This window comes from Aegilops tauschii, chromosome 3, assembly GCF_002575655.3.
Source record: "Aegilops tauschii subsp. strangulata cultivar AL8/78 chromosome 3, Aet v6.0, whole genome shotgun sequence".
Lineage (NCBI taxonomy): Eukaryota > Viridiplantae > Streptophyta > Magnoliopsida > Poales > Poaceae > Aegilops > Aegilops tauschii.
In genome coordinates this window covers 140399491-140418187 of record NC_053037.3, presented here as the reverse complement: position 1 = coordinate 140418187, position 18697 = coordinate 140399491, and the positions used below count along the sequence as shown (strand labels likewise).

General features: G+C 44.7%; 1 protein-coding gene across 1 annotated transcript; it reads left to right on the top strand.

Moving 5' to 3' along the window:
- Positions 1-13881: 13881 nt before the first annotated feature.
- On the top strand, positions 13882-18190 carry LOC109773065 (cyclin-A1-2). The gene is made up of 11 exons (XM_020331770.3): positions 13882-14284; positions 15134-15533; positions 15644-15777; positions 16426-16518; positions 16612-16745; positions 16848-16923; positions 17000-17076; positions 17160-17193; positions 17277-17426; positions 17516-17650; positions 17748-18190. Exons 1-11 carry the CDS (start codon positions 14057-14059, stop codon positions 17817-17819), a joined length of 1533 nt encoding a protein of 510 aa, XP_020187359.1. The 5' UTR covers positions 13882-14056; the 3' UTR covers positions 17820-18190.
- The last annotated feature ends 507 nt before the right edge of the window (positions 18191-18697 follow it).

The following is an 18697-nucleotide window of genomic DNA, read 5'->3' as shown; positions in this document are numbered from 1 at the left end:
CTATACATGTCGGTATTTGTGAGGATGTGCCTGTTGTGGTTGCAAACGTTACTATTTTAACGGACTTTGTTATTCTTGGTATTCCCGAGGACGATAGTATGTCTATTATTCTAGGAAGACCCTTTTTGAATACTGCAGGGGCTGTTATTGATTGCAACAAAGGCAATGTCACTTTTCATGTTAATGGCAATGAGCATACGGTACACTTTCCGAGGAAACAACCTCAAGTTAATAGTATAAACTCTATTGGAAAAATTCCATCGATTATTTTTGGAGGTTTTGAATTTCCTCTTCCTACTGCCAAAAAGAGATATGATATTCTTATTATTGGGGATGTGCATATCCCCGTTGAGGTAACATAGTGTTATTCAAAATTTCTCCGGTTCCATGTTATTCGGAATGAGTTTGTTAACAAGACTTGATCAACCTTGTTAGTGGATTCCTTTTGAAGAACATGAGATGGATGAAGTTAGAAGGCACAACCTTCTGTACCCTCCTTTTACTTTCTGTTATTTAGTTGAAATAAAGTAAAATAGTATTTTTCTGTCTGTTTTGTGAATTATCCGTGCAATATAAAAATACCCCGAAAATAAAAGTTCTCCAAATGCCCAGCCAATTTAATATGATTTTTTCTGGAATATTTGAGAATATTTGGCACTGAGAACACATCAAGGGGAGCTAGCACCTGGCCACGAGGGTCCAGGGCGCGCCCACCCCCCTGGGCGCGCCCCCTGCCTCGTGGGCCCATGGTGGCTCCCCTCCACTTATTCCTGCACCCACACACTCCTTCTTCCTCCCAAAAAAATCACCAACCAGCTCAAGTACGAGTTCTAGCTCATTTTGCTGCGATTTTCGATCTCCTTGCTCAAAGCACCTCTCACAAAACTGCTTTGGAGGATTGTTCCTTGGTATGTGACTCCTCCATTGGTCCAATTAGTTTTTGTTCTAGTGCTTTATTCATTGCAAATTTGTGCTGCCTAGGTGACCATGTTCTTGAGCTTGCATGTCAAATTTATATGGTTCCAAGTAGTTCTAATGCATGATATAGGCCCTAGGCACTTGTAGGAGTAGTTGCTATCAATTTTGTTGAGCTTGGTTCGCTTTTATTTGAAGTTACTAAAAATTTCAGAAATTTCAGAAATTTTTAGAAAATGATGAAGAGATTTTTGAGGGGCTCTTCGAGCCGAAGCTCGAAGGATAAGCAAAGTGAAGAAGAAGAAGAGAGGCCCAAATATAATCTGCCTCGCACCGCGGAAGTTCGGCCGTGTGAATGGCCTTGCGATGATTTCTTGAGAGCAGACGGGATTTATGATGATTTTTATGAGTTGGCTGAGAATGCAGGCCTCACCGACTTCCTCCGCGACCAACGCGAACAGTATCTCTTACTCACCAATACCTTTGTGCAAAATTTTCATTTCCATTCTAGGAGGTCACCACCTACGATGGATTTTTATTTATATGATGAGTATAAGGAGATGACCCTCCATGAATTCTGTGAGGTTTGCAAGTTACCTTTTCTGGGTTTCATAAAGGAACCACATAGTTACGATGTGGAGGGGTTTATTGATACAATTGCTGTAGGGGAAACGAGGAAGGTTTCCGACGCACGAATCACTAACATACATTTTCCTGTTCTACGTTACTTTGCTATATTTGCTAGTAGATGCTTAATTGGTCGCGGAAACTGTGGAAACCTGAGTGTCCCTGATATTATTATTTTGTGCCATGCCTTGTTTCGTGATGACACATTTAGTATGGGCGCTATTGTTGCAAAGCGATTAAATCTTAACCGTACTAAGGGCCCCATCTTGGAAGGCATCTTCGCCTCACGCCTCGCTGCATACTATAACATACCTATTAGGCACTATGAGAAAGAAGAAAAATTGTTGCCTACTATTTATTTAGATTATAAGAGTATAGTAGCGCATGATTTTATTGTTAAGAATAGGTAAAGGGCGCTTAAATACAAATTGTTATTTGATAAAAGTCACCCTGAGACTATTACCTTGCCTGCTCCTTCCTTGTTTGATTTATCTGCAGGCCAGTATCTCGTTCCGCTAGCGACCATCCAAGCGTACCAGAACCCTACATCAGCCACAGAGCCAGAGCCGGAACCACAATTTGATCCTCCACGACAATCTAATTACCAGTGGGATCCGGAGATGATTGCCAACCAGTGGCAATCAGAGGCTTCTTCTTCTCAGTACGACCCCAACTACAACTTTGGATATCCGTCAGGCCAGCCGTGGCAATATACCAACTTAGGCCAAAAGCCTAAGCTTGGGGGGGTACGTATTTCTCACCGACATTACATTCATGTTCACACACTCATTGCTAGATGTCGGTGCTCATACTTTTTCACTGTAATATCCATGCTAGTTTATTTTCCTTTTTATGCTTTCTTCTTGTGTGTTTGAAAAATCCTAAGAAAACCAAAAAGTTAGTTGTAGCATTTAGCTAGTTTACCTTTCTTGCTGTAGTAGTAATAATTAAAAGAAAACCCAAAAATATTTCCCGTTATTCTTTTTGCTTGTTGGGAGCTTTCCCGTGTAAATAGTTTTATTTCTTTTCTTTGGGGGTCGATAGGAGAGGACCATAATAAAATTGTTGAAGTGGCTCTTATATGCATTATTGTTGATTTAACCAAGAGCCCATATTGCCTCGTCTTCTCCTGTTTATTGAATGCTCGCAGATTCCAGCTTAGTCCAATGCACGTGCACTATTATTATTTTTTCACATCATTCGGTCGTGCAAGTGAAAGGCAATTATGACGATATATGATGGACTGATTGAGATGAGAGAAGCTGGTATGAACTCGACCTCTCTTGTTTTGTAAATATGATTAGTTCATCGTTCCTGATTCAGCCTATTATGAATAAACATGTTTGCAATGACAATTAGAGATTATAGTTGCTTATGCCATGTTTAATTAGCTAGGAGTTTATAATGGTTTACCTTGCGTGCCAACATGCTATTAAATTGGTTCTGATGTGGTATAATAGGGTGGTATCCTCCTTCGAATGATTCAAATGACTTGACTTGGCACATGTTCACACATGTAGTTGAAACAGATCAACATAGCCTTCACGATATTTATGTCCATGGTGGATTATATCCTACTCATGCTTGCACTCAATGTTCATTAATTTTAATGCATGTTCATGACTGTTGTCGCTCTCTAGTTGGTCGCTTCCCAGTCTTTTGCTAGCCTTCACTTGTACTAAGCGGGAATACTGCTTGTGCATCCAATCCCTTAAACCCCAAAGTTATGCCATATGAGTCCACTATACCTTCCTATATGTGGTATCTACCTGCCGTTCCAAGTAAATTTGTATGTGCCAAACTCTAAACCTTCAAATGAAATTCTGTTTTGCATGCTCGAATAGCTCATGTATCAACTAGGGATGTCTGTATCTTCCATGCTAGGCGGGTTATTCTCAAGAGGAGTGGACTCCGCTCCTCACTCATGAGAAAATGGCTGGTCACCAGGATGCCCAGTCCCATGCTTTATGCAAATCAAATCAAATTAATTGCAAACAAAACTCCCCCGGGACTCTTGTTAGTTGGAGGCACTCGTTGTTTCGAGCAAGCCATGGATTGATGCTTGTTGGTGGAGGGGGAGTATAAACTTTACCATTCTGTTTGGGAACCGCCTATAATGTGTGTAGCATGGAAGATATCGCCATCTCTCGGTTGTTATGTTGACAATGAAAGTATGCCGCTCAAAATATTATTTATCTTTATTTCAAAATTGAGCTCTGGCACCTCTACAAATCCCTGCTTCCCTCCACGAAGGGCCTATCTATTTACTTTTATGTTGAGTCATCACCCTCTTATCAAAAAGCACCAGCTGGAGAGCACCGCTATCATTTGCATTCATTACTATTAATTTATATTGGGTATGACTATGAGTGGATCTCTTTTACCATGAATTACAATGTTTAGTCGGTCCTTGATCTTTAAAGGTGCTCTGCATTTATGTTTTGCGGTCTCAGAAAGGGCTAGCGAGATACCATCTTGTTATATCATGTCATGATTGTTTTGAGAAAGTGTTGTCATCCGAGATTTATTATTATGGCTCGCTAGTTGATTATGCCATTGACATGAGTAAACATGAGACCTAAGTGTTATTGTGAATATGGTTAGTTCATAATCTTTGCTGAAAACTTGAATGCTGGCTTTAAATATTTACAACTACAAGAGCAAACAGAGTTTGTAAAAGTTTTTCTTTATCACTTTCAGTTTGTCAACTGAATTGCTTGAGGACAAGCAAAGGTTTAAGCTTGGGGGAGTTGATACGTCTCCGTCGTATCTACTTTTCCAAACACTTTTGCCCTTGTTTTGGACTCTAACTTGCATGATTTGAATGGAACTAACCCGGACTGGCGCTGTTTTCAGCAGAATTGCCATGGTGTTATTTATGTGCAGAAACAAAAGTTCTCGGAATGACCTGAAACTTCACGGAGATTATTTTTGGAAATAATAAAAAATACTAGCGAAAGAATCAAGGCCAGGGGGCCCACACCCTTTCCACGAGGGTGGGGGCGCGCCTGCTCCCCCTGGGCGTGCCCCCCTGCCTCGTGGGCCCCCTGGAGCTCCACCGACATCAACTCCAACTCTATATATTCACGTTCGGGGAGAAAAAATCAGAGAGAAAGATTCATCGCGTTTTACGATACGGAGCCGCCGCCAAGCCCTAAACTCTCTCGGGAGGGCTGATCTGGAGTCCATTCGGGGCTCCGGAGAGGGGAATCCATCGCCGTCATCATCATCAACCATCCTCCATCACCAATTTCATGATGCTCACCGCCATGCGTGAGTAATTCCATCGTAGGCTTGCTGGACGGTGATGGGTTGGATGAGATTTATCATGTAATCGAGTTAGTTTTGTTAGGGTTTGATCCCTAGTATCCACTATGTTCTGAGATTGATGTTGCTATGACTTTGCTATGCTTAATGCTTGTCATTAGGGCCCGAGTGCCATGATTTCAGATCTGAACCTATTATGTTTTCATGAATATATGTGAGTTCTTGATCCTATCTTGCAAGTCTATAGTCACCTACTATGTGTTATGATCCGGCAACCCCGAAGTGACAATAATCGGGACCACTCCCGGTGATGACCGTAGTTTGAGGAGTTCATGTATTCACTATGTGTTAATGCTTTGGTCCGGTACTCTATTAAAAGGAGGCCTTAATATCCTTTAGTTTCCATTAGGACCCCGCTGCCACAGGAGTGTAGGACAAAAGATGTCATGCAAGTTCTTTTCCATAAGCACGTATGACTATATTCGGAATACATGCCTACATTACATTGATGAATTGGAGCTAGTTCTGTGTCACCCTATGTTATGACTGTTACATGATGAACCGCATCCGGCATAATTCTCCATCACCGATCCAATGCCTACGAGCTTTTCACATATTGTTCTCCGCTTATTTACTTTACCGTTGCTACTGTTACAATCACTACAAAACCCAGAAATATTACTTTTGCTACCGTTACCGTTACTTCCATACTTCTTTGCTACTAAATACTTTGCTGCAGATATTAAGTTATCCAGGTGTGGTTGAATTGACAACTCAACTGCTAATACTTGAGAATATTCTTTGGCTCCCCTTGTGTCGAATCAATAAATTTGGGTTGAATACTCTACCCTCAAAAACTGTTGCGATCCCCTATACTTGTGGGTTATCACCATTCTTCTTGAAGTTCCATATCTTTCCCTTGCCCTCTTTTCTTGAAACTAATGGTCTTGTTTACCATCAACACTTGATGCTCTTTCTTGATTTCTACCTTCGCTTATTTCAGCATCGCGAAGAGCTTGGGAATCGTTTTCGTCATCCCTTGCATATTATAGTTCATCACGAAGTTCTAGCAACTTGGTGATAGTGACTAGAGAACTCTGTCAATCACTATCTTATCTGGAACATTAACTCCCACTTGATTCAAGCGATTGTAGTACCCAAACATTCTGAGCACATGCTCACTTGCTGAGCTATTCTCCTCCATCTTGTAGGCAAAGTACTTGTGAGAGGTCTCATACCTCTCGACACGGGCATGAGTCTGAAATACCAATTTCAGCTCTTGGAACATCTCATATGCTCCGTGGCGTTCAAAACGTTTTTGAAGTCCCGTTCTAAGCCATAAAGCATGGTGCACTAAACTATCAGGTAGTCATCATACCGAGCTTGTCAAACATTCATCACGTCTGCATCTGCTCCTGCAATAGGTCTGTCACCTAGCGGTGCATCAAGGACATAATTCTTCTGTGCAGTAACAAGGATAATCCTCAGCTCACGGATCCAGTCCGCATCATTGCTACTATCATCTTTCAACTTAGTTTTCTCTAGGAACATATCAAAAATAAAAAGGGGAACTATACGCGAGCTATTGATCTATAACAAAGATATGCAAATACTATCAGGACTAAGTTCATGATAAATTAAGTTCAATTAATCATATTACTTAAGAACTCCCACTTAGATAGACATCCCTAAAGTCATCTAAATGATCACGTGATCCATATCAACTAAACCTTGTCCGATCATCACGTGAGATGGAGTAGTCTTCAATGGTGAACATCTCTATGTTGATCATATCTACTATATGATTCATGTTCGACCTTTCGGTCTCCAGTGTTCCGAGGCCATGTCTGTACATGCTAGGCTCGTCAAGTTTAACCCGAGTATTCCGCATGTGCAAAACTGTCTTGCACTCATTGTATGTGAACGTAGAGCTTATCACACCCGATCATTACGTGGTGTCTCGGCACGACGAACTGTCGCAATGGTGCATACTCAGGGAGAACACTTATACCTTGAAATTTTAGTAAGGGGTCATCTTATAATGCTACCGCCATACTAAGAAAAATAAGATGCATAAAAGATAAACATCACATGAAATCAAAATATGTGACATGATATGGCCATCATCATCTTGTGCCTTTGATCTCCATCTCCAAAGCACCATCACGATCTCCATCGTCACTGGCTTGACACCTTGATTTCCAACATAGCGTCATTGTCATCTCGCCAACTATTGCTTCTACAACTATCACTAACGCATAGTGATAAAGTAAAGCAATTACATGGCGATTGCATTTCATACAATAAAGAGACAACCAATAAGGCTCCTGCCAGTTGCCGATAACTTTTACAAAACATGATCATCTCATACAATAACGTATACCACATCATGTCTTGACCATATCACATCACAACATGCCTTACAAAAACAAGTTAGACGTCCTCTACTTTGTTGTTGCAAGTTTTACGTGGCTGCTACGGGCTTCTAATAAGAACCGTTCTTACCTATGCATCAAAACCACAACGATGTTTCATCAAGTTTGCTGTTTTAACCTTCAACAAGGACCGACCGTAGTCAAATTCAATTTAACTAAAGTTGGAGAAATAGACACTCGCTAGCCATCTTTATGCAAAACAAGTTGCATGTCTGTCGGTGGAACTGGTCTCATGAACGTGGTCATGTAAGGTTGGTCCGGGCCGCTTCATCCAACAATACCGCCGAATCAAAATAAGATGTTGGTGGTAAGCAGTATGACTATCATCGCCCACAACTCTTTGTGTTCTACTCGTGCATATCATCTACGCATAGATCTGGCTCTGATACCACTGATGGGGAACGTAGCGTGCAATTACAAAAAAATTCCTATGTTCACGCAAGATATATCTAGGAGATGCATAGCAACGAGAAGGGGAGAGTGTGTCCACGTACCCTCATAGACCGAAAGCGGAAGCGTTTGTTAACGTGGTTGATGTAGTCGAACTTCTTCACGTTCCGACCGATCAAGCACCGAACGTACGGCACCTCCGAGTTCTGCACACGTTCAGCTCGATGACGTCCCTCGAACTCTTGATCCAGCAATGTGTCTAGGGAGAGTTCCGTCAGCACGACGGCGTGGTGACGGTGATGGTGAAGTGATCCGTAGAGGGCATCGCCTAAGCACTACGAGAATATGACCGGAGGCGTAAACTATGGAGGGGGGCGCCGCACACGGCTAACAATTGTTGGTGTGTGTTCTAGGCGCCCCTCCCCTTGTATATATAGGTGGGAGGGCGAGGGGAGCAGCCTTGGGGTGCCCCAAGTAGGAGGAATCCTACTTGGGGGCCTCCTCCATTTTGGCCTCCCCCTTTCCTTATCTTTGGAGGGGGGAAGGAAAGAGGGGAGAGGGGAAAGGAGGGGGGATCTTATTCCCTCTATTTCCTTTCCTCCTCCCATTTTCCTTTCTCCACATAGGCCGGCTCATATGGGGGCGCACCAGCCCACTAGGGGCTGGTCTTCCCCGCCCTTGGCCCAATAAGGCCCATATCTTTGCCGGGTGGGTGCCCGGAACCCCTTCCGGTGACCCGATACATACCCGGTACCCCGGAACACTTCCGGTGTCCGAATACTATCGTCCTATTATGAATATTTACCTCTCGACCATTTAGAGACTCCTCGTCATGTCCGTGATCTCATCCGGGACTCCGAACAACACACAACTCATATAATACAAAATCGTCATCGAACGTTAAGCGTGCGGACCCTACGGGTTCGAGAACTATGTAGACATGACCGAGACACCTCTCTAGTCAATAACCAATAGCAGAATCTGGATGCTCATATTGGTTCCTACATATTCTAAGAAGATCTTTATCGGTCGTACCGCAATGACAACATCCGTAATTCCCTTTGTCATCGGTATGTTACTTGCCCGAGATTCGATCGTCGGTATCTTCATACCTAGTTTAATCTCGTTACCGGCAAGTCTCTTTACTCGTTCCGTAATGCATCATCCCGTAACTAACTCATTAGTCACATTGCTTGCAAGGCTTATTATGATGTGCATTACCGAGAGGGCCCAGAGATACCTCTCTGATACTCAGAGTGACAAATCCTAATCTCGATCTATGCCAACCCAACAAACACCTTCGGAGATACCTGTAGAGCATCTTTATAATCAGCCAGTTACGTTGTGACGTTTGATAGCACACAAGGTATTCCTCCGGTATCCGGGAGTTGCATAATCTCATAGTCAAAGAAATATGTATATGCCATGAAGAAAGCAATAGCAATAAAACTTAACGATCATTATGCTAAGCTAACGGATGGGTCTTGTCCATCACATCATTCTCCTAATTATGTGATCCCGTTCATCAAATGACAACACATGTCTATGGTTAGGAAACTTAACCATCTTTGATTAACGAGCTAGTCTAGTAGAGGCTTACTAGGGACACGGTGTTTGTCTATGTATCCACACATGTATCAAGTTTCTGGTTAATACAATTCTAGCATGGATAATAAACATTTATCATGATATAAGGAAATATAAATAACAACTTTATTATTGCCTCTAGGGCATATTTCCTTCATCTGGCAGTGGCTATGTCAATTAAACTCGGTGGCGCCAGATAGATCAAATCGGTGGGGCCAAGTTTGACTTTGGGTTTTGGACATATTTGGAGTGGGAAAGTGGTTGAGGGTTTTGGAGCAATATCACTAAGCACTTTGAGCAAGTAGACCATTAAGCAACACCTCATCCCCTTTTAATAGTATTGGCTTTCCTATGGACTCAATGTGATCTTGGATCACTAAAATGAAAATGAAGAGTCTTGAGCTTTTGCCAATCTTTGTCCTTAGCATTTTGAAGGGGTTCCTCATCCCCTTGTCCTTGCCACGCCATTGTTGGACTGATCTGAAATGCACTAGGTAAAGGTATTAGTCCAACAAGAGATATGTTGACATTAATTACCAAAACCACCCAGGGAGCACTTGTGCTTTCAATCTCCCCTTTTTTGGTAATTGATGACAACATACATCAAAGCTTTAGCTAAACGATATGAGGAGTAACACGTAAAGCTTTGGAAAGACATGTAACATGCATAGGCTCCCCCTACATGTATGCAATCATGTAAAGATGGAATATGAGAACATGTGAATGCATAAGCATGTCAGAGCAAGCAATGAGTTACATGTATCTCCCCCTACATGTATCTTCGGCTAGCTAAAAGTTGGTGGACTTCAGACATGGATAACCCGAGTCACCAGATAATGTCATACTTGTGGCACTGGAAGTTTAGAATGAGAGAACTGTAATGATCTTTATTGTAACATCTACCTTGCGCACAATCATCTTCACATGAATTAAGGTCGATGTGGCAATTTGAACGTTATTGCGGGCGCTTGCATTTGGGTTCTCACGAGAGTAGTCACCTTCTCAATACTTTTTTTGCTTCTGCTGGTCACCTTGGCATTACTTTTAGTATTTTTCACTTCCGCTTCATGTCTTAACTCTGTCCATGTGTGAGACGAGGCAAATCTCTTGCCTTCATCTAAAAAATGTTTCAAATTTTTAATACTCTTGGTAAAGGAGGGCATGCCCTATTTTTGTTGTTGATTGAGATGGTTTGACGTGCTTTGCCGCTTGGTATGTCTAGTAAGGGCATGTACAATGGTTCTATCTTAGGCATGCCACGTAGGATAGATGATGAGGTGGAGGAGAGAGAAATCATAAGAAAAGGCTTGTCTTCTCTTATTTAAGAGAAGACAAGATGATCTCTTAGCACAGTATGTCTCGCCACATTTTTAGGAATAGCTAGTTATTGAAGATAAGGCTAAGAGGTGACCCATTGTAGACATGTTTTTTGTCATCTCTAAATCACATGCAAAACTTAAGATAAGACTATCTTATCAACCATTGTACATGCCCTAATGGGTTGAATATGCTTTTAGAGGTGCTAACCAATAATCCGCTATAGAGGGAAGAGAGAGGGAGAGACCATCGTTGGTCGACTATTTTTTTCAGAAAAGGAAGATAACTTTGGCCATTACACCGGTTGATGCACACATCCATTTTTTAATTTTTCAATAATGTCATGCAAATCCGAGCATTGATGCCGAATAAATCGACTTACAAATAAAATAAAAAACTTGTGGCCATCCAAAATGGATATGTTCACACCAGTATCTCCACAAACATACCACATACCTTATGTCACGTGATTGAACAACGAAAAAAATCTACTCCTAGACAAATCCTCCAAAAGAGATCATCCCCCCCTTCAATGTTGACAGGTCTAACCAAGGTCGAATTTTGGATTATTCATCCTTGAAGTGAGCTTCGAGCAAACACCTTCAGCAAAGACACGTCACACACACACACATTGCATGATCTAGCTCGGAGGCGATTGTAGTGAACTTTCTCTACCGACTGATGACTCCCCGCTAGCCAGATTTAGGCATTGAGAGAGTCAAAGACCTACAGAAGACGGTGAAGAAAATGCCAGAACCAGCTGCTTGCCACTCCGCTTCTGCTCACTGTCGCACCTACTTCGATCTCCGTCAATGGGAGAGGGAGGGACGCTTAGACCTAAGTTGATGAACAGATCGGTCCGTTGCTGCAGCCATCTTGTAGACTCACTGACCATGTCTCAAGGTTGCGGGACCGTCGCCCTCCATCGACGGGGTCGTTGCCAACATGGTCGCGGAGCCGCATGCACTAGGTCGTGCTGCAAACACACATGTCCGGGATCAGACCGACGTGTGGCTGCACACATCCAGTCTACACGCGCGCCCACACATCTCCCCCGCGTGGCTCCCCTCACAAATCCGACAACCTCCTTGATGCCGGTCACAATCCACCACCAATTGTAGCAAAACCGTGCTCACATAAAGGGAGGAGGTCTTCACTGCCGTAGGTGCCGCCGATACGTCCCGCCACCCCGGCCCCATCACCAACGATGGCGGCGGTGGTGGTTTGGATCGGGAAGGTTGGGGTGGCGGTGCTAGAGTGGGCTAACCATTTGCACATACGTACATGTTGGTGATCGACCGAATATCCCCAGGATTCAAAACATCTCCCCCGCGTGGCTCCCCTCACAAATCCGACAACCTCCTTGATGCCGGTCACAATCCACCACCAATTGTAGCAAAACCGTGCTCACATAAAGCAATAGAAGAACGACATCCCATCCGCGAATGATCCATCAGCCACCGGTCAGGATGGACGTGACGGCATGACCCGAGCGACCTGGACAGGCGCCGGACCAACAGTTCCTGGCTGGCCCCAAAGCACATGTAGGCGGGCATCTACGTACCACACTCCACTTTTCAAACTCAAAGTTCAAACTCAGAGGATCCATCACCAGTGGACGGGCGCTCCTCTCCGTTTGCATGCCTTGTGCAGACTCTCGCTCTGTCTCGGGGCACCGGCTGGTTCCACCTCCACGGTGTGCAACCGTACACGACCAACGGCGACAGGGTTGGTCTCACTCTCACCTGCAGCGCGAGATGCCGAGGGAGTGAGTGCGAATAAAAAGTGTCGGGATCGAGCTCGCTGGTCAAACCACACGATGTGGCTAATTTGAATCGCTTCTCTGTATTTGCAGCATCACTGCGGCTAATGAGCCGGCCATGTTGAAGTGCAGCCACGTTTGCTCCCGCTTGACTTAGCCGTGAATGCTAAGTACGGGCCGGCATGACTGAACGGTCACTGACAGCAACGGCATCAGCATTAGCTTCCGGATCCAAAAATGGCACGGACCTACCTGCTAGCCCGGAGGCAGCATCAGTAGTTCAGCAGACAGATGCGGGCCCCACTCCTACCTTGCCTACTGTGACGTTACCGTAGTGCCTAGTCCATACAGTGGCTTTTCGCCCGCACAGCACACTCCGAGATCTTTGCATGCTTTCCAGCCCTACTAGGACAGAACTCGGACTACCGGTTCGAAAAAATTTAAAACCCAAAGCCCTCCGTCCAGAGTCCAGAGCCCCGCTGGTGGCACGTGCGGTTTGCGGCCCGTTGGTGGCCGGTGAGGAGGAGGGCAGCGCGCATCAGCGTTTCAAAGTTCAAACCGCGAGGAGAAGCAAAGCCGACGGACGGGGCCCACCCGCTCCCCCCTGACCTCGAGCGCACGCACGCTCCCCCAGGATGCATGCCGTTGCCGTCCTGACGGACGGACGCGATCTGTTGGAGGTTCAAACACGCCAGTTTCCCTCCACTACACTAGACACTAATCCCGTAATTAGTTATCGCTGCTTGAAGAAATAATAAAGAAAATGTGGAAGGGCGCTTTTCTTTCTTCTTTGGATTTGGATGGACGCGTTGGATATCATGCCACGTACTAGTACTAGGAGGAGTGTTGTGCATCGAGCGCTTCCCTATATTGCACCGTGACAAAAGGAACCCCCCACCCCAACCCCACCGCACGCAGATTTCAAATTTCGAAATTTGAATGGGAGAGCCGTGGGGCAATCTGTAACGGCAATAAACACATGCATGGCAGCAGCGGCCTTGGTTCTCTAACTCACGCAGTACAGTAGTACTAGTAGTTTCAAAAGAAGAACTCTGCTGTGACACAATCTGGCCTGAACTAATCCGCGCGACATTTTCCGATGTGCAATTTTTGTATGAATAGAGCTAAACTATATAGTACTACGATTTCTTAGATAATATAGTAATGCTATTTTCTCTTGCTAAAGTGAATCTCACTTCACGTCCCTAAGTAACTACCACTACAGTGTAAGTTTAATCCAGGCTACATTTTTTCCGTTGGCACTCCGCCCAACAAACTTAAAATCCTCCCCACAAAAAAAAACTTAAAATCCTAGTACTGAGGTACATGTCAGAGGCATTGGAGTTTGCAGTGATTGATTGTATGAACCTTGTGATTGAGTAATACATTATTTCACCCGAAAAGAAAAAAGAAGTCCGTGTCAAGTCCAGTATAGAGGGCAGTTTGAATTTTAAGCGATTAGTTAATTGGCAGCCTAAATAGGCAAGTAGCCCCCAGGCAGGAAACTATTTTGAAAGGACAGGGTGTTTTTCCTAATATAGCCACCTCCTTCCCCCCACCTCTTCTTCTCCCCCCGTCGCCCTCCCCAAACCCCAGGGCTCTGTCTGTCGTGCCGGGACACCAAACCCTCGCCACTCCCCTCCCCCGCTCCGCTGCCCCCCTACAAATCCCACCCGAGGTCCACGGAGTGCTCCGCGAGGTCGGTGGTTGTGTGGTGGCAGCGAGCGACCTCCCCCGCCCTCACGCCCGCGCCCCGATGTCGAGCAACTCCGCCGCCCCCCGCCGCTTCTCGTCGGCGATGTCGACCTCGACGGCGAAGCGCCCGGCCGTGCCGGAGGGCGCCAGGGCGGCGGCGGGCCCCGCGGCCGCGCAGCAGCAGGCCAAGAAGCGCGTGGCGCTCGGCAACCTCACCACCAACGTCGCCGCGGCGGCCGCGGGCAGGGCCGGCTGCGGGAAGATCGCGGTCGTCACGACGGGCAATGCGGTACGGATCCGAACCCCTGAGGGATTGCCTTTTTTGTTTGTTTGTTGTTGTGGGATGAAATGGTTGCCGTCTGGGGTTGAGATCGTGGGCCGGTTTAATTTGAATTTTGAATGGCTATGGTTGGAACCCCTGTAGAGGGCACGAGCGCAGGTTGCAGTCGCTCCTGCTGTTGCTTCTGCCCATGGGGCTCTACGGATGGATCAAGTGCATTGCCCTGTTCCTCGGATAGGAAAATCCTCGATGCGGAGATTTGGATGTGTTGTCCATCCTTCGGGGCGATATGTCAAACGTTTAGTAGTTTCTCTGGTATCAGAGGACATACTGCGATTTATTGCCTCTTGTACCCAATCAGCAGCGTGTTTTGTGCTCTTGAAACTACAATGTTTCTGGGTTGATTTTGGCTTGTGATGTTTTCCATTTCATGGATTTCTCATCTTCCACTTTTCCTAAAATTGATTTTGCTTTGTATTGTTTTCCATTTCTGGGACATACTCTGCGATTGCTAATCTTCCACTTTTCCCAAATTTTGATGCCTCTTTTCTGTGCGTTTCTGGCTGCTATGTCCACTCAATTTTGCGCCTTTACCAGTACTGCTCTTTCTGTTGCGGATCATATTTCAGGAGTTTGGCTCATGTTCTGGCAAGAATTCTTGCTGAGCGTTTATGGTTAAAATCTTACACTGCCCTAGAACAGTTTAGCATAAAGTTACTCTGGAATTTTCTATTATCATACTAGTATTATCCATGTTTGTTATTTGTACAATTTGTAATTCAAACTGTGCTTACTGATGCATGCGTGAGAGCAAGAGATTTGGAATCGGTTATTTACCTTTTCTAGTTTGTAATGCAGAGGTTGAATTCAGCTACCTCAGCTGCACCTGTGAAGAAGGGAGCTTTGCCAAGTGCTCGGCATGCAAGCGCAAATCGTGGCTCGGCTGTGAAATCGGCTTTCACCAAGCCAGCTCCTGTCACATCTCGCCATGAGAGCTCCGTACAGAAGGAGAGTGTTCCTCCTCGTAAGGTGCCTACTGTGGTGCCGATTGCCGTGCCTGCCGTTATACCCTTCAGCAGCTTCGTGTCTCCTGGACATTCAGGAGATTCGATTTCCACTGACGAGACTATGTCGAGTTGCGATTCTATGAAGAGCCCCGATTTCGAGTACATTGACAACGGTGACTCCTCATTGCTCGATTCTCTACAGCGACGGGCAAATGAAAACCTGCGCATTTCAGATGATAGAACTGTGGAAGGTTTGTTTTCCTTTCTGAACATTGACAGTTATGTCTAGGGCGTGTCCTCTTATAGTGTACTCTTTTGTTAGACCTTTTGTCATTAATGTAGTGCCTTTCTTCTTTCGCAGGAGCTAAGTGGAAGAAGGATGCTGCTGCCCCAATGGAAATTGACAACGTTTGTGACGTTGATGATAACTACGAGGATCCACAGCTGTGTGCTACTCTTGCTTCTGATATCTATATGCACTTGCGAGAGGCTGAGGTGCGCATTCTTTTCTTCAGCATCTTCTTTCAGCCTGCTCCTTCAAATGTTTAGATCAGAACAGATTAGTATATCTTCTACATTACATGATGACATGATTATTGGACTTAAAAACCTTCTTCAGTTTGCGCATGTTTCTTATTGTTGCTTGCCCTTCTCAGCTTGTGGTCTAGAGGTCTGTCGGTGTCATCATAGACCTTATTGTCAATTACCAGGAATGTGTCGAAAGAACTAGTAGCAAATGCCAAATGCTTGTTGTCAGTTGCCGAAAACATCAATCATAGACACTACAATAACATTTTCTAAGATCAAATTCACATAAACGATTAAACCAGCCTCTGAAGAAATTATAAACCAAAGCTATTGTCAGTACAAACACCATATAATATGTGTTACATTTTTCACAAATTGATGTTAGGATGTCAAAAGGTAGTGTTAAAATAATGTTAGGTGGTGTATGATAGAGGAATTCATGCAGGATGGAGTAGCCCTGTTGTAGTATGATACCCTTGAAGTCGTAATGGAGTAATGTTCTCCTCAATGAACTAAATTAAGTTCAATAAAAATGGATGTGAACTTGATCAACAAAAAGTAGATGTATACTACATGTCTATATTTTGTTGTAATGCTTTATTTATTTCTCAACAGACGAGGAAAAGACCATCAACTGATTTTCTGGAAACAATTCAGAAGGATGTGAACCCAAGCATGAGGGCTATCCTGATTGACTGGCTTGTGGAAGTAAGCTTTTCCAGCTGACAAAGCAAATTTAGTAACAGTTTATAAGCCTGGAGGTCACTCTTTTTCATTATATTAATGCGTTACTTCGTGCAGGTTGCTGAAGAATATCGTCTTGTTCCTGATACCTTATACCTGACAGTCAACTATATTGACCGTTACCTTTCCGGCAACGAGATCAATCGGCAAAGGCTGCAATTACTTGGTGTCGCTTGCATGCTTATAGCTGCGTAAGATATTAAGATCCAGCCACTTCATTTTTTATTTTATTTTCATTTACTCTTGATTGGCATTTCATTGTTAGCGTACTAATTTTGTTCTTCGATTTTCAGTAAATATGAGGAGATTTGTGCACCCCAGGTAGAAGAATTCTGCTACATCACTGACAATACATACTTCAAGGATGAGGTTAGTGATATATTGCATCAGATCGTTCAGTGTTTGTCACTTTGTCTCTGCCATTCTCTAATTCATAGATAAACAGGTTCTGGATATGGAAGCTTCCGTCCTCAATTACCTGAAGTTTGAGATGACCGCGCCTACAGCAAAGTGCTTTTTAAGGTTTTGCTCTCCTTCATGCATTGGCAAATTTCATGGCTTCACACCAACTGAATCTCACTTTCTCTATTTCTTGCTTACCATAGGAGATTTGTCCGGGCTGCACAAGTCTGTGATGAGGTATAGCTCTCTTGATCAGCTTCTGCTTGCTTTCTGCAATTCCATATTTTGTAGCATTTTACTGATTACTTTCGTTTCTACAGGATCCACCTTTGCATCTTGAGTTCCTAGCCAATTATGTTGCTGAGCTATCACTGCTTGAGTACAGTCTACTTGCTTACCCTCCTTCACTTGTTGCGGCCTCCGCAATTTTCTTGTCGAAGTTCATACTGCAGCCAGCAAAACACCCCTGGGTAAGTGCAGCTTTCACAAATCTTTGCAGTATCAAAACGTTGCTTGCTTGAGCTAACATGTACTACTTCCCATTGTGAACTGGAATCAGAACTCCACCCTTGCCCACTACACACAGTACAAGCCATCGGAGCTCTGCGATTGTGTGAAGGCGCTGCACCGCCTTTTCAGCGTTGGTCCTGGGAGTAATCTTCCTGCAATCAGAGAAAAGTACAGCCAACATAAGGTAACCGATCTCAGCCAATATTATGCCACCAAATTTCTTCAGTTATTAGGCAAAGCTTATGCTGATGCTGACCTCCTCTACACCATTCTTTCCTCAGTACAAATTTGTCGGGAAAAAGCAATGCCCAACTTCAGTGCCCGCAGAATTCTTCCGGGACGCGGCATGCTAGGGGATAAAAATGCCCAGGAGTAGTTGCAGTTGCTTACTGAATTCTTCATCTTGTGGCGGACTCAAATTGGAGCTGCGCCACTGATCCTCGCGGGCAGTATAGCTCCATCCCAAGACATGCCGGTGCCCCGCGCTTGTTTCGGGTGATCGGCAGTGTAGATTCTAGATTGATGCTGATGTCGTTGTGGTAGTGGACTAGTGGTATTGTAGTGGTGTGCTTTTTGTTTCCTTGACTTGTCCTTCCTCTGCTCTCTGCTGTTTTCTTTCTTCCTTTCTTTCTGTACCTATAGTCTAGAGCCCAGGTTTTTCAGGTGCATGTACATTGGAGAGCGCTGCAGCAGAAGCATAAGCATCTTGTTTGTAATGGCATAATACTGGAGTCCCTTGGCTGCCATGATGTTTTGGGAGGGCACCTCTTCCTCGCGGATTCTTCTTAACGGCGTCGCTGGCAGCCCCATCATCCATGGCCAGGGTCTCCGACAGGGGGACCCTATATCCCCCTTGCTATTTGTGCTCGCGATCGACCCACTCCAAAGAATTCTTGAGATGGCGGCAACTACAGGGCTATTTCATAAAATCCGTGGCCGTGGGGTTCTTTTACGAACCTCCCTTTATGCCCACGACGCGACGGTCTTCATGGCACCCATCAAGCACGATATTGACCACCTCTCCAACATCCTTCGTCTTTTTGGCGATGTCACCGGTCTAGCCACCAACTTTCACAAGAGCTCAGTCATCCCAATCCGTTGTGGGCACATCAACCTGTCGGACATCCTTCAAAACCTTCCGGCGGTGCGCGGATCCTTCCCCATGAAATACTTAGGCCTCCCGCTCTCTGTGTGGCGGCTCAGGAAGGTGGACTTTCAGTTCTTGGAGGAT

Coding starts and splice junctions, on each gene's coding strand:
- LOC109773065 (XM_020331770.3), top strand. CDS start 14,057: ATGTCGAGCAACTCCGCCGCCCCCCGCCGCTTCTCGTCGGCGATGTCG. Junction 15,778..16,425: donor TGCACTTGCGAGAGGCTGAG/GTGCGCATTCTT, acceptor ATTTCTCAACAG/ACGAGGAAAAGACCATCAAC. Junction 17,651..17,747: donor AAAAGTACAGCCAACATAAG/GTAACCGATCTC, acceptor TTCTTTCCTCAG/TACAAATTTGTCGGGAAAAA.